The sequence below is a fragment of the Sparus aurata genome, chromosome 11 (assembly GCF_900880675.1).
Source record: "Sparus aurata chromosome 11, fSpaAur1.1, whole genome shotgun sequence".
NCBI lineage: Eukaryota > Metazoa > Chordata > Actinopteri > Spariformes > Sparidae > Sparus > Sparus aurata.
In genome coordinates this window covers 27,669,068-27,695,323 of record NC_044197.1, presented here as the reverse complement: position 1 = coordinate 27,695,323, position 26,256 = coordinate 27,669,068, and the positions used below count along the sequence as shown (strand labels likewise).

The 26,256-nt window shown below is 39.1% G+C and overlaps 1 protein-coding gene across 2 annotated transcripts in view; it reads right to left on the bottom strand.

Moving 5' to 3' along the window:
* The window catches only part of LOC115592079 (phosphatidylinositol 4,5-bisphosphate 3-kinase catalytic subunit alpha isoform-like), a 32,142-nt gene extending 6,597 nt beyond the window's left edge, over window positions 1-25,545 (bottom strand). Inside the window, exons 1-26 of one of the 2 annotated variants that reach the window (XM_030434614.1) lie at window positions 24,944-25,545; window positions 24,440-24,506; window positions 23,624-23,874; window positions 19,743-19,850; window positions 19,291-19,459; window positions 18,817-18,943; window positions 18,412-18,621; window positions 17,812-17,906; window positions 17,493-17,648; window positions 15,741-15,986; window positions 15,095-15,180; window positions 14,144-14,249; window positions 11,194-11,346; window positions 10,911-11,045; window positions 7,848-7,972; window positions 7,419-7,500; window positions 6,430-6,594; window positions 5,991-6,094; window positions 5,674-5,845; window positions 4,652-4,758; window positions 4,422-4,543; window positions 3,161-3,239; window positions 2,879-3,049; window positions 2,288-2,405; window positions 1,040-1,191; window positions 39-201 (exon numbers count right to left, since the gene is read on the bottom strand). In XM_030434614.1, the coding sequence (XP_030290474.1) occupies window positions 39-201; window positions 1,040-1,191; window positions 2,288-2,405; window positions 2,879-3,049; window positions 3,161-3,239; window positions 4,422-4,543; window positions 4,652-4,758; window positions 5,674-5,845; window positions 5,991-6,094; window positions 6,430-6,594; window positions 7,419-7,500; window positions 7,848-7,972; window positions 10,911-11,045; window positions 11,194-11,346; window positions 14,144-14,249; window positions 15,095-15,180; window positions 15,741-15,986; window positions 17,493-17,648; window positions 17,812-17,906; window positions 18,412-18,621; window positions 18,817-18,943; window positions 19,291-19,459; window positions 19,743-19,798 (3,099 nt within the window). In that variant the 5' untranslated portion in view covers window positions 19,799-19,850; window positions 23,624-23,874; window positions 24,440-24,506; window positions 24,944-25,545. The remainder of the gene's footprint in view (window positions 1-38; window positions 202-1,039; window positions 1,192-2,287; window positions 2,406-2,878; window positions 3,050-3,160; window positions 3,240-4,421; window positions 4,544-4,651; window positions 4,759-5,673; window positions 5,846-5,990; window positions 6,095-6,429; window positions 6,595-7,418; window positions 7,501-7,847; window positions 7,973-10,910; window positions 11,046-11,193; window positions 11,347-14,143; window positions 14,250-15,094; window positions 15,181-15,740; window positions 15,987-17,492; window positions 17,649-17,811; window positions 17,907-18,411; window positions 18,622-18,816; window positions 18,944-19,290; window positions 19,460-19,742; window positions 19,851-23,623; window positions 23,875-24,439; window positions 24,507-24,943) is intronic. The other variant, XM_030434613.1, reaches the window with a different exon arrangement.
* Window positions 25,546-26,256: the final 711 nt, after the last annotated feature.

Below are 26,256 nucleotides of genomic sequence, written 5' to 3'. Positions count from 1 at the left end.
TGCCTCGAGACTATCTAAAGGAAAAAAAGACTTTTTACCTGTTCGCTTTTCTCCAGGGCCAGCGTTTTCCTAATGTAGGCGATGTCATCAAATGACTGCAGCTCAGGCATGCCAGAGCCCAGCATCATGGAGAAGAGGTTGATGAAGAGGTTAGCGTGCTGCCGGATGGCCAGATAGGCTTTATAACACATCTCCTGGAACCTGGAGGGGGAGGGAGAAGGAAATGATTTATTAATTAGTTGTCAACTATTAAATTAATCGCTATATTAACCATATTCAAGAAAAACAAGGTCATAATCATCTGATTCCAGCTTTTTTTAATGTGAATATTTTCTGGTTCCTTTATGATAGTAAACTGAACATCTTTGGGTTGTGGACAAAACAAAACATTTGAGGACGTCATCTTGGGCTTTGGGAAACACTGATCAATATTCATCCACCTTTTTATTAAGGGACAAATCGATGAATCAAGAATGAAAATCGTCTTTAGTTTCAGTCCAAACCATTTTTATAGGATTTGTCTTCTGACTGCAGTGCAGGAAACGAAAAAAATAAAAAATTAGGCTCATTGTTTTAGAAAATTGTGACAGCAAGCCGTTTCACTAATGATGTCCTTCACACTGCTTCAACTACCAACCTACCTGCATCCTGCAGGGCCCATGCATGGGTTGCAGTTATAGTTATTGTTGTGAAAAAATAAAGGGCCCAAATTAGAATAAGTAGAAATGATCTGTCAGAAATGACATGCAAATTTGGTCAAATGTAATCCAACCTACAGGAAGGATACTAGCTTAATGCTAAATTATCCAACAGAGTTCTCAAAGAGACTCTCACAATTGGGACAATTGGGCAAGTTAAGTGGAAACTTAACCAACTGAGGGAAAAGAGGCAAGAAAAAAAAAAGTAGAAAAACAATCTGTACTGTATCTGTTTTAAACAAAGAAAATAAAACTAAATACAACAAAAAGAAGTAGAAGTAGAAGAAAGAAGATGAGAGAAACAATGATGAGAGAAAAGAAGAAGTAAGATGTTGCAGTACCTCTCAAACTCTTTGGTCTTTGCACACTCTTGGGATCCCTTGCTGATGACGATGAGGAAGTCTTGTGTCAGTACAAAGGGCACTCGCTCTCTCTTGTAGCCAAATTTCTTCTTCTTATGATCCAGGAAATGGCCAAAATCTATATGAAACAACTGGAAGACAGCAGAACAAAGATAAAAGGGCAGGAAGTCAAAGTTTGTCACTCTTTCTAACAACACCCCTAAAGTCAGACCTTTATGCTCAAACGAAAACAAAAAGTGTCGACACAAATATTTCACCACCAATATCAAGTTATTTTACAGGGATGAATGTAACAATTCAGACCGCTTAGTGTTTTCTTAAACTCACTAATTTTACCAAATATGAACTAGTCAGTAAGACATTTCTGCTTTTACATTAGTTGGCTTCACATACAAGACCGGGTCAGCCAGGATTTAAATAATTTAAGTCCTTTAAAATGTTAATACAACTATGTATATTTTGCTGTTGCCGGCCGTGCTACCTGTCTCCTGTACTATTCTAGGAGCTGGATAAGTAGATGAAATAAGTCCACAGAAAAACACAAATTAGAGCGTGACCAATGTGCAGTTTTTTTGGGGTCGATGCAAAAAAATTCTGATAGCGATATATCAGCCGATGTACTGCCATTTTTGAAGTGACTCTTCAAATGTCATTATCAAACACTTGCGAGAAAAATATGTAAGGGAGGCAGTGTATTTTACAGTTTTACAACTCTATTGTCTAAAATGACATCAGTGAACGGAACCAGTAAACTTCACCAGAAATAGACAATCATTAATCCATCCAAGCATATGAATATATAATCTATAATACATAGAATGTACAAATACGTTGATACCAATATACTGCATCTTTGATCGGCCAACAGAGAATTAGGGCTCTAATGTACATTATGAATATTTTTGGAACATCTGACAAAGAAAACCTACCCAAGAATGGTTATATGAATTGTAAAGATAAATGGGCAACATTTATTTCTTAAAAATATTTCCTTTATTTTAATTAGCATTGATAATAGAGCAAAACGCCTGAATGCTGACTTAAAACCATCAATTTACTTAAATCTATTTTAAAATAAATTCCAGTCAGATCTTTTTGTAACTTTAACAAGATCCGACAAGGATTGCAACTTTGTGCATGTTAGACATTAGTGTGAACTCTGCATGCATATGGTAAACGTTATTCATGTCTCAAAATGTGTGCTGAGTTTGTGCATGTCCACATTACCTGTCCATCATCTTTGACCATAATGTTGCTGTTGTGCCTGTCTCCTATCCCAAGGATAAACGTAGCTACACAGTAGCCAGCGCAGGACCTTGTAAACAGATCTACAGCCATGTCATACCTGCACAAACACACAGGCACACACCAAGTAAGCAGTCACACTAGTCATTTTGCATTTTAAAAAGAAAATAGAAAAGGAGAACGTAATTAAAGACACAAAACTGAATGCAGACATAAATAAATAGGCTGTAACTCTAAACAACATCAGTTTTTCCCCAAAGACATCTCCTTTAGCCCAGATACTGATGTCTAATGAAAATTGTTTTACACTGGGGGGCCATTTAGCTCAGTTGGTAGAGCGCGCCTCCCATGTGCCGAGGCTCTGCAGTGGACCTGGGTTTGACTCCCGACCCGGGTCCCTTTGCTGCGTGTCACTCCCCCTCTCTCTCACCCTGTTTCCTGTCATATCTTCAGCTGTACTATCAATAAAGCCATAAAAGGCCAAAAAAATACTTAAAAAAAAAAAAAAAATGTTTTACACTGTCTACTGATGCCAAGATGATACAAAAATAAAACCAGCGGGGAAGAACTCACATCTCGCCCTTGTTCTTGTCCTTGAGCCACTGATGCAGAGTGTTCGAGTTGAACTGCAGGGCTCCTTTCAAGCCTCCTTTACACTGAATCTGCATGATGGTGTGTGAGCTGCGAACCACCTCAATGAGACCCACACAGTCTCCTAGTGACAGACAGCCGTATGGAAGCATCCTGGAGACACACAAGACAGATGATCTTAGTCCTTTGTAGTGAGGCAGAAAAGCGGTATAGAAGAAAGACATTAGAGCAGAAAGATACACAATAAGAGGGAGAGAGCAGTACCGCAGGTCCAGGCCCTGATTCTGCCAAATATTCTCCATGATTTTAATAATCTGCAATGTCAGCATATCCTGTCGCAAGTCTACAACACAAACACAGACAATGAGGACAGAGTTAATAACATCCTGGGATACTGACAGATTATACACAAACAGAACATAAGGATGAGTTAGTGTGATTATAGGAGACAAACATTACCGAGAAGCCTCGACATAGGTCACAGTTTGTGTCAGCTTTTAGGATTGGGACCAAGACATTAATTTCATCGCTTTACAGTGTAGTTCAGGTAGGTGATGGTGGTAAAAGTGTATGTTTTGGCCTTTGCAATAGTGTTCACATAACGAGTTTATAAGAAATGTTATGTTAAACGTTATGAAATAATTTTACAGAACTTAACATTAGATTTGAAGCTACAGACTGTGTGAAAAGGAAAGAAAAGTTCCAAAACATGTTGCAGGGGCCAACAGAGGTCAAAGCACAGTGAGTGCTTTGTTCAACTTGGACCCTATTTTTCCATGTTTTTGCTCCAAGTTACTGACAGGGGAAAAAAGTTGAAATTGGTCCAATATTGAGTGAGACCACTGCAGCCAGCAGCGACACAACATGCTGCAATGTAATCCCTGCGGACAACTGCGCATCCTCAAAGTACGTCTCCTTAAAGTGCTTGTTTTGGCAGGATCATATTGTGATTATGAGTGTCTCACACCATGATGACAAAACAGAGATAAGACTTTTTTCTAGAATAAAATCTTTTTTGTTTAATCAGAAACAGACACAAAACTGCTCTTGCCAAAACGCCCCCGACTCATTTTAAACAAAAGTAATTTTATTGTGGTAATCATACTTTTATTTTATTTTTTATTTTATTTTATTTAAACCATACTGATACAAAACTCACTAAAACCTTCTTATTCTTTTAAACTGTTCCAACAACAGACAACTCAAAACCTTTAATTCACAGAATTAGATATATGACAATATAAAAACATTGTATTTCATTCACTGCTTCTTAGGTATCTGCTTCCTTTCTCAATATTTTCACATCTAATGCTTAGGGGTTCATTGCAGCCTGTGTTGCAACTGTTGGCTGCATTGACCTCTTACTACTGGACCAAATTCAAAAACTGTTGTCCCCATAAGTCACTTTCAAATAATGGAAAATCCAAGTTGAAACAGAGGGACGTCACACTTTAAATATGAGCTTTAAGAGGCTGTGTGTGTGTGTGTGTGTGTGTGTGTGTGTATGAATCTGTGTGTGTGTTACCGTCTCCATTTTTGAAGATGATCTCATTGTTCTGAAATAGCATCTCAGACATGATGTCAGGATTCTCCCAGTTGAGCCACAATGGCCTCTTTGCTGATGACATGATTCTGCACTCATCTAACCTGCAAACAAATTAATCTAAGTTATTAAACAATCGAAATCTTTTATTAACTACACGCACGCACACACGCGCACACACACAAAATTGCTCATTCACTCTTCCTTCCAACCTCAGGTTTCCCAGTTGGTGTGCAGGGTTGAGAGGAGAGGTGAAGTTCTGCAGAGCGTCCATGTAGTCCGGTCTCTTCATCTGGTCCACAAGAAACCGCATCTGGACCTCCACAGGACACACACACAACCACATATTGAGTCATTCAACGCACAGTACAGCTCCCTTAATAGGCTCTAATAGTGACATTAAACTGGGTTTATACGCACTCATCTATTGTCTGTTTTGTTGACCTTATTGTCTTTTGTCTTGTTTCTGAAGCACTTTGGTCAACTCATGTTGTTTGAAAATGTGCAATAGAAATGCACTCTGACTTGACAACAGCACACACACACACATTTGGTTGCACAAAAATATGTGTGCATGCACCCACACACACGAATCCACAAGAAGAAGAAGCCTTCTTAAAATGCTGTTGCGACTCTGAGGGGTAAATTATGAATAATGAATAATGAACACACTGCTCAGGCATTCTAATGTTAGTTATTTTAATAATGAGTAATGCAGCACAGATGCCACATAAAATGATAAGTATTTTAATATAATCAAGGCTGCTAATTATAATTCTGTGTTTTGTCAGTCGTGGTGAATATGCTTTGAGATCAGGGTCAATTAACTGGAAAGCCACTGATGGTAAAAGCACCACATGGACGGGACATGCATATTTTCTGCTGTGTCATTATTGCTTATTGTTCGGGAAACTGCATCTTAAACATGCAGTTCATGGTTTTGAAGTTTATTATATAAATCCACATGCTGTCTGTAAAACGGTGCACGCACAGAGAGTTTTATATTTCTGGTTCTATCACAACCACAAGTTGAGTTTGCCCACATTAGGTTATAATTGTACCAAATGTTTAATGGTAATGATGTAGAAAAATAACACTTCTAAAAAAAGAAAAACTAACATCACCACAATTTGTCCCTCATATCTCATACCGTACATTTGAGATGTAAAACACTAAAGACATTAAATTTAAAAATTAAAATCATATACCCGTGTATGTTGCCGCCCCTTCTTACCTTCTGTGTCTCATCCTTCTTCTCTTGTTTAAGGATGTCGGTGAGGTTAATGAGCTTCTCCATGGCTTCTACCTGCCTGCTCAGGTGTTTGAGGTACATGCCACAGGCCCTGCAGTACGCCTCTAACAGCAGCCCAAACCTCTGGCTCACGGTTTTATTGTGCATTTCTGACCTGTGAGGGAACAACAAGAAAAATCGGGGGAGATGAGGTGTGATAAACACAAAGATAAAGGATGAGCTTTTAGTTTTCTGGAAAGACAGAGAGAAAGGAAAGTAGATAATTATGAAAAAAGAGCCATGAATGGATGATGACTCACTTGAGATGCCAGAAAAAGAAATGTCCTATTCTTTGATTGGTCAGAGCCTTTTTCAGGAGAAAACGGACCAGGGGATTGTCGAGATACTGCTCATATTTTAATACCTAGAACAGGAGGAGAGAGAGAAAGGAAAGATTTAATGGAGAGAAAAAAGAGGAGACGCAGACAAGAGGCTCAGATGAGTGATTCCAGACTCTATGATGTCTCCCCACCACAGAGTCCCTGACAATCTAAGACATAGTCGGAGAATCTTCAGCACACAAGAGCATGCCAAAAAAAAAGCTGCTTTCCAACTGATATGAGACTGGCAGCCAAGGCCACTGGAGATACTCCACAGTCCACCTGAGTCACAGCACTGTTTATTCCTCGATGGCTGCCTTTTTACTCTGTTCTTGGACAGTCAGTACTTTGAATAGTCTCGACTCTCTCTGAGACCCACCTGCACAAGCTGGATGAGGTACTGGGACAGTTTGTCATCAGTCAGGTATTTGTCAAGGCAGCGTACAGCAAAGTGCCTGACCATGGGGTCTGGATAGTTACAGTCCAGCAGCTCCATGGCCTGCTCTGGACGGATAGATGGCCATTCCTTTAACAGGCAGTACATCTGAGAAACATACAAACCAAGAAAGATTAATTAATAATAATAACAACACACTCATATATCCATCATTTATATACAGTAGAGCAGAGAGTAGCCTGACAATTATTTTCATTATTTATCACATTGATTAATTTTTTATAAAATGTAAAAAAAAAAAAAAGTGAAAAATTATCATCACAATTTTACATTTTCCAGATCCCAAAGTAAAGGCCTCCAATTACTTCTTTAGTCCAACCAACAACCAAATAATCAATTAACGACTTTTTCGGCTAATTCTTTTCAGCTCTATTACAGAATTTCAGTGGAGAAATTTTATTAACAAATGACAAATATGCAAAGAAACAAAATGGACAAAACTACTTACCACATAAAACATTTCTGCAACTAATCATTATAGTAATTTTCAATTAATTTGTCAGTTATTTTCTTGATTAATTAAATAGTAGTTTGCACTGAAATTTCAGTGTACTGTCACAGAGGAGTAAATATTCTCATTTAAGAAGCCCAAATCAGAATTTTGACAATTAACTCTTAAAATTATTATTAATATTATTATTAATTACTAAGTAATCGCTTGATTACAGAGTAGGCAATTATTTAGTAGTTAACAGCTAATTGATTAATCATTGCAGCTCTAGAAATATATCTTTTTTTAACATCCTTTGCATTTGGTACTTTGAAGCCAGAAAACCAACTAACCAAATTATTAGTTTTTTTCAAATCCAAATCAAAGTACTTAGAAAAGCATAAATCTTTTTTAAAAATCTGTTCCTCTGTTCCAAGGGTGTGTTTATGTAACAAGCAGGTATGATATAGCCTGTTATTACCTGTGCTACTTCATCTCTGGAGTTCCACTTGACAGCGAGAAGGATCTTGGGAAGGATCTCAGGGATGTTCATGCAGTAGTGCCTGGTAGAGAAAGAGAGTGAATACTGTGTGTTTCAAACCAGATGAAAGCATGCTGGATTTGGTTACATTAAATCCAAGAAATGTTTAAAGGCCTTTTATTAAAAAAACATTTCTTTATAAGATGTTAAAGAAAAAAATGTTTTTTTAAATGAACATATTCTTCAGAACAAGAATAAGATTGTCTTGAATCTGGTGGGGGGCTTTGCAAGTGACATCAAGTTAATGTACTAATGACTACAGTCTGTTAAATCCATTAATTTCTGTTTATTCTAGGGCACTTCATGTGGTAATACGGGAGTGATTTAGAGTAAGTTGCACCATGTTATATTTGCTGGTTGGGAGATTACCTGTGTCTCCAGAGGAAGTCTTTCTCCTGCTCAGTGATTTCAGAAAGTGGGTCTCTGTTACTCAGCTGTCTCAGCTGATCTGTGTCACTCTCTGTCAGGGCGTGATCTCTGGCCACTCGATTGCTCTAAAAAACACAACACATAGATATACTTAAAAGGCTGCATAATTACCTTACTAAAACTACTGTAATCAACCTGTTGGCTGTAAAATCTAAATACAAATCCCTACCAACATTACCTCTGTAAAACACACAGTGTCAGAAAAGTTAAACACAAGCGTTTTCTTATCAACCTTTGTTACTTCACTTTATTAACCTTACTTTGTCAGTCAGAGCTTCCTCCTTTTTTGCACCACAGCATTTCTGCATCGGTGCTATAACAAATTTGTATCAGTTTTGGACATTCAGCCATCCAGTCGTTACGAGAATTAGCTGTGCACATGAACAGCTGTGATCCATTACGACCCATTACTGTGAGGGAAGCTTCTCAAACAACTCAAGTTACACATAAAGGAATTACTTAATACACCACATTACACTGTCCTCATGAATAAATCAATACTGAACGGTCCAGCTCTCTTGCATTGCACAATATATGAATTACCTGTAAAAAAGACCACAATACGTCCATTTGCTGTGAATGCAGTCATTTACAAGATTCAAACTCTTATATTATCATTTTATTCAATTTATTCAACTATGTCCACAGTTCTAAATCTGTGAACAAGTTGTACTGAAGTGCAGTATTCCTCCATTCTACATTACCATTTAAATCTCACATGGTGTAAGTGAGTATTTCCTTCACATTGTCCTTTTTTCTATAGCAGGACACCTTGTCAAATGATGAGCCACATTCAAATCATCATCCAGCTTTGTTTTCTCTGAAGCTGCTGGCATCTCTGAAGCATGAAATTCACTTGAATGTATTCACATGCTTCTATTTACTGGCTATTGGTTTGAAATACATTTTTAATTATGTATTTCCTTTGTCTCTGAATTTGCCTTTACAGATACACAGCACAGCAGTTTATTTCTGTAGATAGTGAGAGAGATTAAAAAAAGCAAGAGTAGTTGCTCTAATTTACATATTTTTTTATTTCTGTTGTCAGACAACAGAATACGTTATAAATCTGACAAGCTCATAAATACTATGCTGGCCAGCTGTCATTATCAAGCTGCTGAGCTGCACATAAAATCCCAAATTTACGACCATAACATCGCCAGACAAAATAAACACAAATACAGGTTTATGACAATAGCTGTGCTGCGAGATCAGCTATATATCAGCCGGAACCTGATGCAGTCTGAAGCTGTGTGAGTTCAGAGCAAGGATCGGCTCTTAACAACCTTGATAATGCCCTCAAATCCTGAACTTGAACTCACTTTGCCACGAGCCAAGATTAATCTCTGTAGGAAAGTTTCTCACTGTATAAACATGATGTTAATTAAGATCAAACTATTTTCTGGTCAAGGATCAGGCCGGATGACACTATCATCGCATTTTACACACACATCATGAATAAGTTAATATATATAACAGATCGGCTAACGCTGTTCACGTCCTCTCACATGTCGGAGTAACTGCAACCAGACGTCACATTATCACAAGAAGAGTCCTGGTCCTGATGACACCTTTACCAACACCATCAAAAATAAGTGTATACAAAAGCTCACAGTGACACTAGTAAGTCACATAGAAATGTTGGGACCAACTCTTTAGGGACCAACAATTAGTATACGTTTTATCGTTAATTGTTGGGATACATTTTAACCACATTAATCTAATCAATTATTGAACTTAACTTACTCTTATCTAAACTTTCAAGAAGCAACGTAAACCCGAAAAGAGCTACAGCATTCATTGACTAACCAGAGAACTGCCTCTGCTGTGCGCTATAAACACACAGAAGAATCAATAACACCTCCCTATAATTACATGTGGTTTCTTGCATAACACGCATTTCTGTTCACATTACTTACACAATAGCATCACCACTAATTTAGCAGAGTGACACATTACATGTAATGCTTTTAACAAGGTTATAACCACACCTTGCATTAGGGCATTGTTAATTAACGTCAAAATATCTCAAGCCACATAGCAGCCTAATTAAAGGCAAAATTCAAACACCTTCATTAATAACTTACCTCATCTTCTCTAAGTAGCTCTGTACACGCCATTTATACTAAAAGTGCTCTTACACTCATCTTAACCCAGACCCAAAAGCTCCCTTCAGGTCTATGAGACACCATTAATCACCTTAAATGTGCAACATGTTGAAGATGGCTCCAAAACTATATAGGGCAGTATACTGTATCATCACACCACCAGACTAACTGCTAACTGCTGCTCATGACAATCTGCTGTAGCTATGTTTTCCTGTGGCAAATCGCTGCTGTTAGCAAGTAGCTCAGATAGCCTTGGAGGTACATGGCCCTATTAGCTGATGGAGGTCTGCCTGCACTGTGAACTTGGATTACAGGGGGAGTCCCTGTAATGCAGTTTGCCATTACAGCCTGTAGAGCTGATCACTTTCAAATAAACTTTCAGACAAATTAAAACTGTTTACACGAGAGAAACTCATTTCTGGTGATATCTCAGTTATACCAACCAAACCAGTTAAGTAACCAATTTCCCACTCACATATGTCTCCCAGCTGAAACTACAGGGCACTATACCATTGATTACCTCTTGAGGTACGAAGTAGTGTAGCATCCTAACTTCAGAAGACATCTCTGCAGAACAACACAAAGACATCTTTGACACAATGTCAAAATGTCTTGCTGTGATAATGTTTGTTCATTTTTTGCATGTTTAAAACGAAAATTCTAGAATTATCTTACACATTGTACCCTTAAAAGAAATTTCTTAACTTGTGTTTGAGCTTTCAAATCGTAAAACAGTTAGCTTGGATGTAAATATAGTACTCAGAGGTACCTATGATGCGATCTAAGTGTACAAGCACAAGCAAAAAACACATTTTATAAAATGGTAACTCATGAACCTGCTTTGTTGTTGAAACTTCCCAATCAACTGGTTAATGTCTGGTAACTAGGTTATTACCTGTCCAGAGAGGTTGTAGTTAAACCCCAGTTCCCTTGAGATGGTCCAGTTGGCATGATCTTCTACTGCATTCATATCTGGATATTTGACTGAACTACTAAAGTGGTCAAACTCCAGCTCCAGGCATGGGGTTTCCTGGGAAAAAAAAGAGATCAAGAGAAAATAATTGCATTGTGTAAAATTAAAGTAAGTCATAATCCTGTTACTTTCTAATGACCTTCTAATGACCATTTCTGGCACAGTTTTTTTTTACTTTTGAGGGCAAGATGCTGAATTTGAATACCTTGTTTGGGTTGGATCCAGTGACTCCTATGGGGTTGAGGAGGTCTTCAAGGCCATGAGGGACAGGCCAGAGATTCAGAGCCATCTTGTTGGCCACCAGAGTGTGAGTATAATCAAACATGTTGATATTACCCCAGGCTAGTGGACAGTGCTCCTAAAGGGAGAGACAGAAAGCCAGTGAGTGCAGATGTAATTAGGTTTGATGTGAGAAGCCTCGTGGGATAAAACAGACACCAACACAGATGGTGCATAATTCTGAATGAAAGACAATTTTAACACCAACATAATCCGAGACTCTCAGTGTAGAAGAATTTGATCTCACTACAGTGTCATTAGAGTCATTAAAGACGTATATACAATACAACATGATACAACCCACTGATACAATAATTAATGGTCATAAAAATAAGAAGGGCTCCAGACTAACTAGCACCAGCACAAAATGTAGGAGCAGCCACTCGAATTGAAATGCAAAGCAACAGATTACGGGGGGTAAAGCGGGTTGTCTAGTAATCAGAATGTCGCTGGTTCGAATCTCAGCTCCTTCAGGCTGAGCTGAGCTGCATGTCGAAGTGTCCTTGAGCAAGATACTGAACCCCAAGTTGCTCCTGATGTGCAGTTAGCACCTTGCATGGCAGCCTCCATCAGTGTATGAATGTGTGTGTGAATGGCTGAATGTGACAAGTATTGTAAAGCACTTTGAGTGGTCAGTACACTGGAAAAGCGCTATATAAATGCAAGTCCATTTACCATTTAAATAGACATTTACAAATATCAAATGTTTTTTGAAGACAAAACTCACCAAGGAGGTCGTGCTTTAAGAGTTTTCCCTTCACTCACTAGGATACAGGCTACATGTCTAGTACACAAGTATGGTGGGAAAGAGGATTTGCTTTGTTCTTTATACCTTGATTATTACATGTATTAGTCTAATAATCGATTCCTTTTGAAAATCACAGGGAGCAAACAGGTGTTCCTTGCAACTACTAAATAGTCGCCGTCTGGGAGTAAACGCACGGACAGCACGGACAGCACCGACATCGAAAGGTTAATATTTACGGCTCAGTTTTTGGTCTGCTCAGTCAATTCAGACCCTTTTAATGTCTTTAAAACTTCTGAAATGCATTAACAGGAAACCCAGTTACCATGCCAACACACAGTGATCCTGAAAGTTTTGCTATAATACTTGCAGAACATTCAGTTACACATTGAATGGGACCTTTGGATGAGCGCTTAATGATGAGGTTATTGATTATGGCACAAGGGAAAGACAAATTATCAGATAAAACATAGTTTAGCCTTTAAAGGTTATCCAACAATCTTAAACTCCAGCACTTCCACAACCAAACTACCATGTAAGCCTTCTCAAAAGCTGTGGAAATGTTTAAGATAAGATCTTAATCTGCAGAGAGAGTCTTCACTAAGGGGCAGCCATGGAACCAGGTGACAAAGGGCAACACTGTGAGTCAGACTGAGTTACATGCAGACAGCCAGTCAAACTGCACCCTATTTATAGTGAGTGAGGGCACAAAAGGCTGCTGTGGAGAAGTGTTTATCTTTAATTCAACTGGGGCATGAAAGAGCATCCGCTAACCTGACCTCAACCTAGCATGGCGCGGGATGGGACAGGACTCGCCACAGGTGTCTGTTACAATATCCATGTCTGGCATTCATTGATACAGTCCACACTCACACTCACATACACCTCACTCTATTCTTTCCTTCCACGACAGAGCGATGAAAGAAAAATCAATCAGTGTGGGTGTCTGTTACAAGTTTCAGAGCCAATGCACAAAAATACAGACAGGTTTACACTGTATGGTGTCTAAACGTAAGTAAAATGTACAGTCATTCTTTTGTTGTAAATCCGATAGAAGTATTTCTAATGAGTTGAAATTATTATACACAAATTATTTTCTGATGAAATCTAAAAAGCATTAATGTATTAATATTCTAACTTTACAGCTCTAATTTTGAATTTGCATTATCAGAGCATGACATTTTTCTGTTCAAATACTTTGATACGAGTTTTTAAGAGAACAATTAGCCCCTTACACAACATGCCATTAGTGTGCCTTGCAGTAAAGCGAAACATGTTCTAACATGAATGGAAAAGTCTCCTCTGCTGATTACGTTTCTGTTGATGTTTTCTGCCACCACAATGCCCATGGTTGATTAGTAATTAAACAGAACCAAAGACGATACCATGGCTCCCATTCACCTTGGACACATACACTCAGACAGATTGACACACTGAGTAGGGTAGGTTCATGTGCCAATCCCAGCGCACACGTACAGAGAAAAGGTACCTACACTATGTAAGTCCCTACAGGATGGGTAAACATTCCAGTGTTTAGACACATGAAGGTCATCTGCGCTCTGCTATCTTTAGACTGTGACAACTGTAGCACTGTCATTCTATCTGTAATACAGAATATACTGCTATGATATTTGTACGATCACTAAGGCTAACCTTTATTCCTTTGCCTAACATGAGCTTATCATTGTTTTTTGTTTCCTGTTATCCGTTTGTTTGTATTCTTTCACAAATGCTACATTTTCAGTTAAACTATAGGACAAACTATTTCACTTTTCCATAATTTCTAACTAGGGATTTGCACCATTAGTTGACAATTACACATCGCTACCTTGCTATTCAGCACCAGAAATTCAAGTTGGTTTAAACTAATTATTATAATTAGAATGTTAATTATATAGACATTTAAATTACATATTGACATAATTTGCACCAACGACAAGCATCCGTTATTAATGTTAACAACACCAGTTAACTGTAGGAGAAGTTTAGTTTTCAGGAAAATCCCTATTTCTAAATGCTAAAACAAAAATGGAACAGTGATATCTAAAAATCCTGGTGAGGCACCTCCTGTTTTGGCATGTTCAACTCCTTGTCAACTTAATTTGCACTGCAAAGTCCGTTTCCTTCCTACCTCCTTGGCTCCCTTCCTGCCCTTGACAGAGCAGATGGAGAGGCAGAGTCTGGCAGCCCGGGGAATGTCTGGGATGTACATATCATAGGTGAGCCACTCATTCCACCTGGAGATAGAGAATGAAAGAGAATAAGAGATAACTGGGGTGTGCTTCCAGTAAAGGAAAACTGAATGCTCAGAAACAATATGACACTTTCGCCAACAAAATTAAAGATGGACGCAGAGCCAAGGATACATGAATGCCAGAGTTATCTTCATAAAAAGATTGTTCTACAAGGCATCTACTTTATAGTATAGACAGTTTTCGTTCTACCCCAGCAGGGGTATAAGAGTGGAACAAGGCTTAGGTTCAACAGTAATATAATACAGCAGTTTAGAGTTACTAACCAACACTAAACTGTTAACTTTACCACCTCCTGCCTTAGACAGTTTAAAGTAAATTAGCAGTCTAAACTGTCCGACAGACTATTAGAGATAAATAAGGAGAAAGTGAATTTAAGTAGTAGTTATTTCCATTATTATTTAACATAATTGATTTATTGCATTTTATTTATTCTCATTTATTCTGCCTTTTTCTGTTTTTACTTTTCATTGTATAATGACTTTCTCTGAAATTAACTATGAAGAAAAGCTCTACAAAAATAACTTTAATTGTTGATTAATGAATGACTAAAATTATTATTTAAAGATTTTAAGACTCTTCATTTACTATCATAAATGACAAGAAAAGAATAAAAGCCTTAAATTTAAGAAGCTGGAACCAGCAAATGTTTGACATTTCTATTTTAAAATTGACTGAAACATAAATACTACTATCAAAGTAGCTGGCGACTTATTTTCTTTCGATTGACTGAATCATTAACTAACTAAGTATCATTACAAATAAGGCTGCTGCAATCAAGGACTGCTGTTATAAATTAAAAGTTATTGTAATGACAGGTGCACAGTTACCTGGGGTTAGAGCAGGGTACTCTCTGTGTGTTGACATTGTCACACATCTGTTCACCTCCATGGTAGATGCCCGTTCTCACATATATCTAGAAGTGGACAAGAGAAGTAAAGTGCAAATGTGAAGTATATTCACGTCACATTGTTAAGAGAACTTATCACAGAAGTACAAGATTAATAGCATGTAACAGCTGTCATATTAAATGATCATTACACTTCAGTGGCATGCAGTCAGGCAGTTTTGTCAAGACTGGTTTCATTTAAACAAATGATTCATGACAGCACACAAACATGAGCCACCAGAGCTGCTTTCTCTTGGTAAAGGTTTCTGAGTGTTTGTTTCCACAGGAAGTGGCAGACTTAGAAGATAGGAGTCTATGCAAAACACTAAAATCACAGACAACAAATATGGCTGCAGCACAAATCTTAATTACATCTGATGAAAACATTTTTATTAAGAATCTGCAAAAAACACAAATAACACTATTTACATAATTCACTAAATTATTATTCCTCTCACTTTGACCAATTCTAGTCTTCTCCTAACATCAATGTAGATTACTCTAATCCATTCTTACACTGATGGTAAGGACACAAGTATACTCATATCTGACACTAGTATACTTCTATAGGCACTTTTCATCCCCACCTTGTCTATGTCCCGTATGTTGACATTAACATAGGTGGCACATAGGATTCGTATTCGCAGAGTTCCATTGATGGTCCACAGCGACTTGGTAGCTGCCTCGCCATTCATATAGGACGTCGCCGTGGAGATGCGTCGAGAGTATGACGGCATGACAAAATTATCTGTAGGCAACTGGGTGTACAGGCTGTCCTTCGCCATTAGCATCAGGTTAGGCATCCTGCCCAGCATGATGCAACTACGGATATACTAGAGGGAGAGAGACACAGAGAGGGAATGACACAGAGGAGGACAGTTAGACTGAAAGTACTCAGAGCTGCTAGAGTTACACCGTGCATGAGAGTAATCAATGATGCCAACTGGTCATCTTCCAGCAGCTGCGGAGTGACTGTAGCGCAAACAGTGACACTTTGTGCATCTTCTACTTGGATCTGGCTCACATGACACTTGTCAGATCACTGTACATGGGGAAATGGTTCCAATGATTTAATGAAAGTAATGAAAATGAATGTTGTGTGGACATTATCACAATGTTTTAACAAATAAAGAATCTAAAATGGATCCGGCCTTAGCTAAATCCTTATCAGGATTTATCAAAAAGGCCTGAAGCAGACCTTAGCCCAATTCAGAGGATTGTCTGCAATGTTGCAAAAAATGTGGCGTAGTAACTTTTCATGTTTGATACCCTTTTTCCATCCAGCTAATGGCATAGTCTGAAGGGTCTCTGTGGACACAGCAACAAACTATTCCTGCATTTTATTTTCTCTTTGAGCCATTAAAACTAATTTTTAATTTGAATGTTTGGAATAAATCACTAAATCCATGAAGGATATATTTACTACCTGTACAGATTATCTTTTATACCTTTGAACAAAATGTATCAGTCCAGTGTGTAGGATTTAGGAGAAATGGATGATAATATTCAGGATTGTTTTCATTAGTGTATAATTACATTCATCTAAGAATCGTTCTATTTTCATCATCTTAGAATAAGCCTTTTAATTTTACAGATTGAGCGGGTCTTTTTTTGTACTTCCTCAGTACGTCAAAAGTTTTTGCAAGGATGTCATATTTCCATCTCAACAGAGCTACCCGCTTGAGTGGCACACTTGTCTTCGATAGTGGTCAAGAGCAGCTGTTAAGTCTTTGCCTCCCCGTCGTTTTATCAAAGAATCGCTGCTAATAAAAAGTTTCTAAGAGGTTAAATTCTTCACAGTAAAAGTCTCGCGTTATTTAGTTATTTAAACGCTTTTAATATGAATTTTCAAAATCAATTATTTTGTTTTTCACCAGCAGTAACTTCAAAGTCAAATTTATGAATGGAGAGAACCTAAACTTCAAACCACAGAGGTACGGTTAGGAGCTACAATAGGAATGAGAGCTAAACACACAGAGACTTTTAAAAATGGCTTCCTCTTCAGTCTCCCGCACAAACATCAGTCTCACAATTGTAACACACGCTTGTTTGAGGGGGAGAAGGAGGTCGTCACTGGTTGGCCACGGCCAGACGTCACAGCAGCCCGCCTGGAGTCAGGCTGGGTGTGCTTTGGCCACACTCTGGAGAGGGTTCATCTTGGGCGTGGCTCGGCACAGTTTAACTAATAATAGAAAAGCAAATCAGTGCGGTCCGGTTTAACTGGGCGCCCCACTAGATGCCACTAAATACTGGAATTTTAATTAAGGTTTAATTTTCACTTATTTTTCTGTATCATGACCTGGGAATGTCCTAAACAGATTTTTGCTTGTGTCTCTTACCTTGTACTGGCTGATGGGGTACTTTTCCAGCAGGTACTCGTCACAGCCACAAACTTTGAGGATGTATTTACCCTGATACTCCTGAACACACATCTTGAGCTGCTCTGGGGACAGCAGCATGCTGCGTGTCTTCTTACGAATGGCTTCTGCTATCACCTTTAGGACGAGACACATGCAGACACAAGTTACATTAGACTAGGGTATGGCCTATAGTGACACCCTTCAATTTCCTCATGTTGAGTTTAAAACTGACAGTGATGGACAGTCGTGGCTCATAACTGATTCACTGTCTTTTTTCTTTAGTGCATGTTCAGCCCACCTGCTCAGGCACACAGTCGTGGTTGATCTTCAAAGTATACTTTTGTTTGTCGTTGTTTGGAGAAACAATCACCCAGATCACAACAATAATCTGACCTACAAACAGAGATGGAAAGGAAAAAAGATTAAAATGGAGGCTGAGAAAAAAGAATCAATATATCTAATTTTAACTTGAGCAGCAACCCGGAAACAATAAGACATCCTATAATCATTCTGAGGTCTGAGGGTTTTATGTATTGCAAACTGTGCTTCCTTTCTAAGTATTGTTTTAAAACAATAGCATCTCACTAATAGCATCAATTCATTGATTGCTGTGCTCATCATTGTAGTTCCTATCCATTGTGGAGGCTGACTAAGAACGATTCAGTATTGATGTGTGGCTAAAATGCTCACTGCTTTTTCCCTGTTGGCCTCTTGTTGTCTTTAAGTGCTTTTGTGCCTCTGTGTTTTATTTTCTCCAAAAATAATACTCAGAAGCTTGACAACAACCGAATAAGGAAAAGACACATTTTCTATTTCCAAAGATTCTTATTTTTCTCTTCTCCCATGATACTGGTTAGAATCCACACTGAAAAGAAAGCAGACTAAAGCTGTTGCTTACCTTTGTCCAGTTTGCTATAGATGTGTTTGGGAAGTTCTTGTGTGGATTCTACGTTGGGTGGGTAAACATACAGTGCTCTACTGTGGGGCCCGCTGGCATCTCTCAGCTCCACAGAGTCTTTACAAACATTCAGGATGTTTCTCCTAAAGTCCTGAACCTCGGGGTCCTTCACAAGGTCAAATTCACACACAGGCATACCAATGGCAAAACCTGGCAGAATAGAAAGCAGCATCAGTAAGGTTTTGTCTTTTATTTTTGGGAGGCAGTTTTGTCTAGATTGGTCCATTTAAAGACAGAAAAATAACATAAACAAAAACATATTTTTAAACTCACAAAAGCAGCCACAAAGAAAAAAAACAGACCGAGGCTACAACCAGTTCTATCAAATGAAAAACAAACTCTCACCAATCTCTCTGTTGAGGATCTTTTCCTCTCTGTTGCCAACTGGTTCAATGACTTTGAGGAAGGGCTGGAAGAGTCGGAGGTCACACAGCCTCCGGGTTTCATCGTAGAACTCCTCCCGCTCTGCTTCCTGCGGGCAGGGAAAAAACAGGGGCAGTGGTCAATCTATCCCACCTTCTTTTTCATAAGAGCCAACGGGGAATTGCTGTAAGAGCTGATGGTCTTCTTGCACAGGCAAGCATTTGTATGACAAATTGGAGGCAGGGTTTCCCCTGTCATTTTTGAGGGAGCAAAGTGCCTTTATTTCAAGTACAGTATCTGATAAGTTTCAGAGACCTATTTCTTTTTATTACAACAGACTCCAAAATTTATTTTTGTTCATAAATGTTATTAAACAGATGTCTGGGGTCGTTCCATCAAACCTTCATAAAGAAATTGAACACCTCTTTCTGCTAGATATTAAAACTGAGATCTTACCTGTGTCACACTGACAAAGATGTAGGACGTCTCCTCCTGTAGGAGGTGATGGAGGGGATATTTCCTGGCTTCCTTGAACAGCTCATGTTTGATGGTGATGAGTGTGGCCTCACGGAGACACTCGAGGGTCAGAATCATCCCATTGGGCAGCAGGCAGTCCACCAGGATCCTGCAGCATCATTATCCAATGTTGATGACGAACTGAATCAAGCACTTTCCCCTTACTATCCCTTGTTTGAGCATTTAACACTGTTAAGATTTTCTTCATATTAAATAAGTAATGTATATATTACATAATACAGTTACAACAATAACTAAATACAAAATAATATTATCAAAATGATATGTATATATATTGTTTCAATCTGAAACCACACATATTAAAAAGGCTCAAATTTGCCAAGAGCATGTGCACACTACGAAAAATACAAAATCCAGTTTGTGTGTCATACCTGGGGGGCATCAAGTGGATGCCCCATAGCTCCCCTGAGGACGGCCTGGGAGGCATCTTCCTCTATGTCTCCCAGCACAGTCACACAGATGCAGCTGCTGAGCACAACCTGCAAGATAACAACACTTTAAAACAAGTTCTGACCCTCATTGTGCAAAGGTTGAAACCCTGCTCAACTCTGCTCAACAACTCGTGGTTATACCTACAAAAAATGTAGGTACAGTTATTTTTAAATAAAGTGTACCTGATGTATCTGTTCATACTTAGAAAGCTGTTTTTTTTTATAGTAACTTAGTCAGAAGCAGGGTTACTATTTAACACTGTTCAAAGGTGCATGTGCTCCACTTTCAAGGTGACCTGATGGGTGCACATGAAACCATCTCACAGTGCTGCCAAATGTTTATGTGCCACGTGACTTTCCCAACAACAAACTGCTTTCAATAATCGGAAAACTTGCTTTAGAAACACTGCCCAATGATGAATCTGGCAGTTTTTAGCTCAAAATGACCTAAAGTACTGCCTTCTCCCTGTTTGAGGCTCAGCTGTGTTCGCTGAGATAAAGAGAACAAGCATGTTCAGTCAACCACACAGCAGCAGAACGTAAAACAAGAAATGTAACTATTCGAGGAGCATCTTACCAATAGGCTGCACTTACAGAAGGTGTTTGGTATGTTAATTAGATTTCATCGAAAAAACACAACTTTAGTCACACACACACAAGCGGGTCATCACAGAGACCGATAATGCATGGCCTCGAATGAAGCAACGATGCGCATGTGTGTCTATGCATGTGCAAAACCATGCATGAGACATATCTACTTGTGCCCAAAGTGAAAGCAATGTGAAACACCTAAGAGGAAGTTGTAAACCTCTGTGGTGTTAGAAACTGAACTAAACTAAAAACTTCATGTTACCACTCCCATCACACTGAACAATTAGCTCAGGGCAGAGGTAGACGAATAGTTTCCTTGTGGTCCCTAGAGAGAAATTATTTCTAACTCATCTTGTAAATAAAATGCCTATCTGGCCCAACAAGTTCGAATGAACTATAAAGATGAACTACATATTATTCGCTCATGTTTATGCATGATTCAAGTCTTGTTGCTTGTTCTGATCAACTGTCCCAACAGTGCTGTACTATCTCCATTTAGAGCGACATCCATTTATTAGGACCGGCACCTAGACTTGCTAGTGATAACTCAGCTCTATCGTGTGGCACAACACTGAGAGACCCTGCTTCTGATAGATATGGGGAAATGTGTATGAGCGGTTTACCAATCAGAAACTGACTTTGATAGGCTGAACAGTACTTGGCTTGACACTTGACACTAAATCCAGCAACTAAAGAAGTCACTACCTTTTGGGGACTTCAGCTAGGTCAACTGATACTGACCATGAAAAGACCTTAATCACAAGTCTTTCCAGCCCATTCTCTTCAATCTGAGCTATAAAAATGCCTTACTGCCCCTTAAACCAACTATACGTCGTAGCAGCAGGAATCAGTATACGATGCATTTCAACACATCCACACCAAATACCAACGATAATATTACGGGAGTCTTTAATACCGCATTGTAATCTTCTAGTTTTTATAAGGAAGTGACATCATCTTTTCACACCAAAGCCAGTTTTTCAGCTATGGTTGTCAAGAGTAGAGAGGCCTAGACTGGTTCAACCTCAAACCTCTGAATCACAACACTTTTCTTTCTTTCAGCAATCCAAATGAAAGAGGAACTAAATGTCAATTCAGTCTGGCATCGCTTTTTTGTAGGTGGTCATTATTTATTTTTTTTTAAATGAAACTTTTTATCAGGGCAGCAGTTTAGCACATACAGAGTAGCATGAACTTTAGAGCCACAAGGATTAATCAATTAGTCGTCAACTATTAAATTAATTGCTGACTATTTTGATTATCAATAATCACTTCAGAAAAAGAGAGCAAACATGTTCAGATTTCAGCTTCTTAAATGTGAATATTTTCTGGTTTCTTCACTTCTCTATAAACTTGATATCTTTTGGTTGTAAACAAACCAAGACATTTGAGGATGTCATCTTGTGGTCTGGAGAACACTGAATAATATTTTTTTGACACACACAGAACTGTATCTGTACTTCATATTGTCTTTTTTCCTAAACCATGACTGATTATTAAAGACGCATTAATGTAATTTGAGGAAACAATTTCTCACAAAGGAAAATCCGCCAAACAGCAGCTGTAGCTGTGATCTCACCAGTCAAAATCGGCGCATTCAATTCTCTGTTATGGAGTGCTGGGAAATAGCCGGGTCACGGGAGACTTCATTGTCACAACTATTTTGGACAGACTGCTCAGGTCCAACACTCGCAAACACAGAATCAACACAGTGACTCAACTGCGGATTGTGACACAGTGATGGGAAAGAATGCGTTTCTGTGGGCTCTCAGAAAATTACAACATGATGCCTTCAGCCAACTTATGGCCAAAAAAACTTCTTGGGAATGCAATCAGGATGAGAAGAAATCCATGAATTATTACTGTGATCAAACATATAATGTAATACTGTGCAGGGAGTGTTCTGTCTGCATTGTACTGGCTCTGCTTTGATTGAGTTAGTCGTCTAGACTATATTGTTTTAACATCCTCAGCACAACAAGATATTTGAGCTAATAGAGCCAGTACTACTGATCTAGAAGACAAATCACATTCCCTCATACGGTACTAGCATGAGACAAACTAATTTGAAGATAACATAGTAAAAACTGTATTGAATCCATCAATGCTTACTCAACCATTAAACTGTGATGAGTTGTATGTGTTTAGCTTTCACATTTTTACGGACGGATCAAGGAACTATTTGTGCATTCAGACAATATACAACAGATCTTTTCAACTAGAGGTGGATAACTAGTCTAAGAAAAAAAAATCATAATTAGAAAACAGTGTACAAATATAGTATAATTTTACAATTCTGATTTTACTTTCATATCCCAGGCTCTTGCAGGAGTCTAAGCACCCATTGCCTGTGGCTACCAGATCAGATGGAAAAGTTGAGACTAATGTTGTTAAAAAAAAAAAAAAATCAGTAAATTGTCATATAGAATGATTTTAAAAGTTTGAAAATGATTCAGTACTCATCTTTTGAAGTATCTATACACAAATACTAGGGTGTGTCTCTTTGCTCTCCTGACAGCGACTTAATATCTGCATCCCTGTAGTGCCCGAATAGCCAAACGCCTCTGAATCTCCACCGACATCTCAGATCTTTTCAGTTATTTAAATGGATCTGGTGGTTTGCTCCTTTGGTCCGCTCCATTTCAGTTTGCCAGTGTGCCGCTGAACTTGTAAGGGCAAGGGCTGGAAAAGGGTTTAAATGGAGTGTAATCTTTCAGCCAGCGGCCGCAACCATGTAAGTGTCAGCTGACAGAACAAACAACAATGTCGGCCTACAGGGCGAAAAACGTGGTAGCTTTCCTAGCTGACAAATAATTGCCTGTTCTCAAAATGAATGTATGTACGCCTGAATGAATCAATATCCGTTTACTTGTTTGTGGTTGTATGGGCCATGTGGTCAAGCAAGGCGTACACGCGAGTTTAACTGCTTGTACTTAGCGGGGCGTCTGGCGTATACACCACCTGACGCACCTTTTAAGTGTTGCGCGGACACACTGACATTTGTTTTGCTGGTTGGAAAAGCAGCAGAGCCAACCAGAGGCATGATTAAGAAAAGGGACATTCCTGTCCTGTGCCAGTGAGAGAACAATGTCCACAAAAATAGCAACAAGCATACAGTAGGTGGGATTGACATAGCTGGCGGTCTTAAAAATCATCCACTGAAATGCCGGCTCTTAAATATGCTTATTTCTTGACTGCTCTGAAGTGAAACATTGATTTAGTCTGCTTACCAGGCTAGGAGAAATGGGGAATCCACAAATTGAGCACCCACCAGGTGAGGGAAGTTCTGAAGGAGTAGAGTACCTGGGTGCATCCAAAACTGACAAAGTTAAGCATCCAGGGGGTGAATGGATTGATTGCTACATGATATACAAGGTACAAGGAGAGAAAAAAAAGATGATAGCTCCCTCTGATTATACTCCCAAAAACAATCCTCCAACTGATGAAAGCTTGTCCAGCCAGTTAAAGTTGAAAGTTGTGACTGCGACAAAAATGAGAGAAACGAGAAAGGAAATGACAGACTTCCCTTACGAAGGAGGGTAGCACTGAATATGTACTATGTATGTACAAGTAAAAACAGAAAACCCTGAGTTAGAACAAACCGCCCATTGAGCAGTCCTGCGATCTGTGACCCTGATCAGGATGCAGCTAAGCACATTAGGACAAAAGAGGAAGCTTCCTCACAACACAGGATGTGGGGAGTGGGGAAACATTGGCCTAGACACAAGCTCGCTTTGAATACTGAAACACAACTGCACGACTGCTTGTGTAGCTAGAGGCGACAGGTTGGCAAGATCAAACCCCAACACAAACATGATATAGTAGTGGTTAACAGAGGGCTTGGCCAGTTGCACTGCATTACACAACAAAGTGGTTTTTCAAGAAACACTTGTGTAAACGTGATCAATTTTCAATTGCATGTTTACCACTTAATACGCCACGCAGCGTCAAGAGTGAGTCACAAGAAAGAAGACAACACTGGGTGTACAATGTTTTTGCTGGAGAGTCAACAGCAGATGATGGAGACAGGAATTTGTGAAGCATACCTAAGAAGAGCCCTCCTAGCGTGATGATGGGACGGGTCCACCCTTCATGCTTCAATCCATCTTCAAGCTGTCACGGAAATATGTGATGGGAGGAGAGGAAATTAAAAACACAAACAACATCACACCCAATCACACACTCCATCTATAGCATGATTCCCACTGGCTAGCAGCTGGTTAGCTAACAGTGGGTGTTTGGGAATGACAGCTCAGAGATGAGTTACACAGCACTGTATGCTCTCGATATAATGATAAATATATATCCTTAATAAAAAAAATTTTTTAAATAACTTGTCTAACCACGTCAGCTCTGTTTTAATAAAAACATCTATTCCCACTCATGTCCACCAGTTTGAGAATGGTTAACGTTAGCTAACTTAGCTCTCTTATTTACTAGCTAAACGGCTAACGCTGAGCCTGTCATCCCCTTGTTGGAAGATGCATTAACAAGCTATTTGTCTATTAAAAAAGGAAAACGAATATATCTAATATAGCACAGAAGCTTACCCTTTTGCGTTGGCGTCAGCGCAGTGATGTGTCTGTGGATTCCGCTCTGAGAGGCTCCACCAGGCTAATGATGTTAGCCTTCCAGCTAGCCAACCCCTCCAGCTCCCTACGGCCGGCTGGTGGCTCCCGGTGCCGGGCAGGCTGCTATCTGACGTCTGACAGCCTCTGTGACAGCCACCCGTGACAGCTGCCGTTACTCCACACCGACACTAGCACATCCTCCTGTGTTGTGAATTGTAATATGCGCAGTAAGATGAAATATGTCCAAAGTGTCCAGTCAGCTCCACCTGACGATGTTGTGGTAGCAGCTAGGCGGCCGGTCGACTGGACAAGTTGCCTTGCTGCGGCACTGCAGCCACGCTGTCTGTCTGGGGCCCTCCTCCCTTCCTCCCACACACAAACAAACACACACACGCGCGCGCGCGCGCACGCACGCACGCACGCACACGGTGAGTGAAACTGTGTGTGAATCATCGCTGTGATGTCTTGGTGGTATAACACATCGCCTCTCAGTTGTGTTTCAAACCACAACATCGTGTATCTTTTATATTCGGGTGTTATTACAGGGCCTCGGATATCACAAATAGCTCCGTGCCGCTGTCACAGTGTCTGTGGGCGTGACGCTGCTCGCGCTAAATAGCCCACAATCTGATGAGGTAGAGACAAGATGAGATGTTATTGATCCGCAGGGGGAGAGATTCACACTTTACGGCTGTGGTAGACAGTGACTAAGTACATTAACTTAAATATTATGAGTACTTGATCTAAGTGTTTATACGAATATGTTGTGTGTAATATATTTAGTGTATAAAGTACCTAAAAGTCATACTAAATTAAACGTCAAGATATCATGTTAAGATATTACTTCGGTGAAAGGGAAAGTGCCCCACACAAATAGTACTTGAGTGAAAGTCTTGAAGTATCTGATATTAGATGTACTTGAGTAACAAAAATATAATTAAAATTGTACCAACATTTGCATATATACATATTGTTTACTATGGGAGGTCCACTCATAACCACCTGGCCAGTCATCAGTCCTATATTCAGCATTTTTCTGATTATTTGAATGAGTGATTTGACTGATGATAAAACGCCTTCATTTAAAAATGCACTCGTTTGGCCCTGATGCAGCATGTAGTCAGAAAAGTAACTAGTAACTAAGTTTTCCAATTAATGCAGTGAGTAATAAGTGCAAAATGTAGTGGAGTATGTAGTGGTAGTAGTGTTTCCAGTTTCTTCTATTATATACTTTTACTTTTCCTCAATTTTGTAGCAAAATCAGGCTGGAAGTAAATAGATAGGAATCCAAC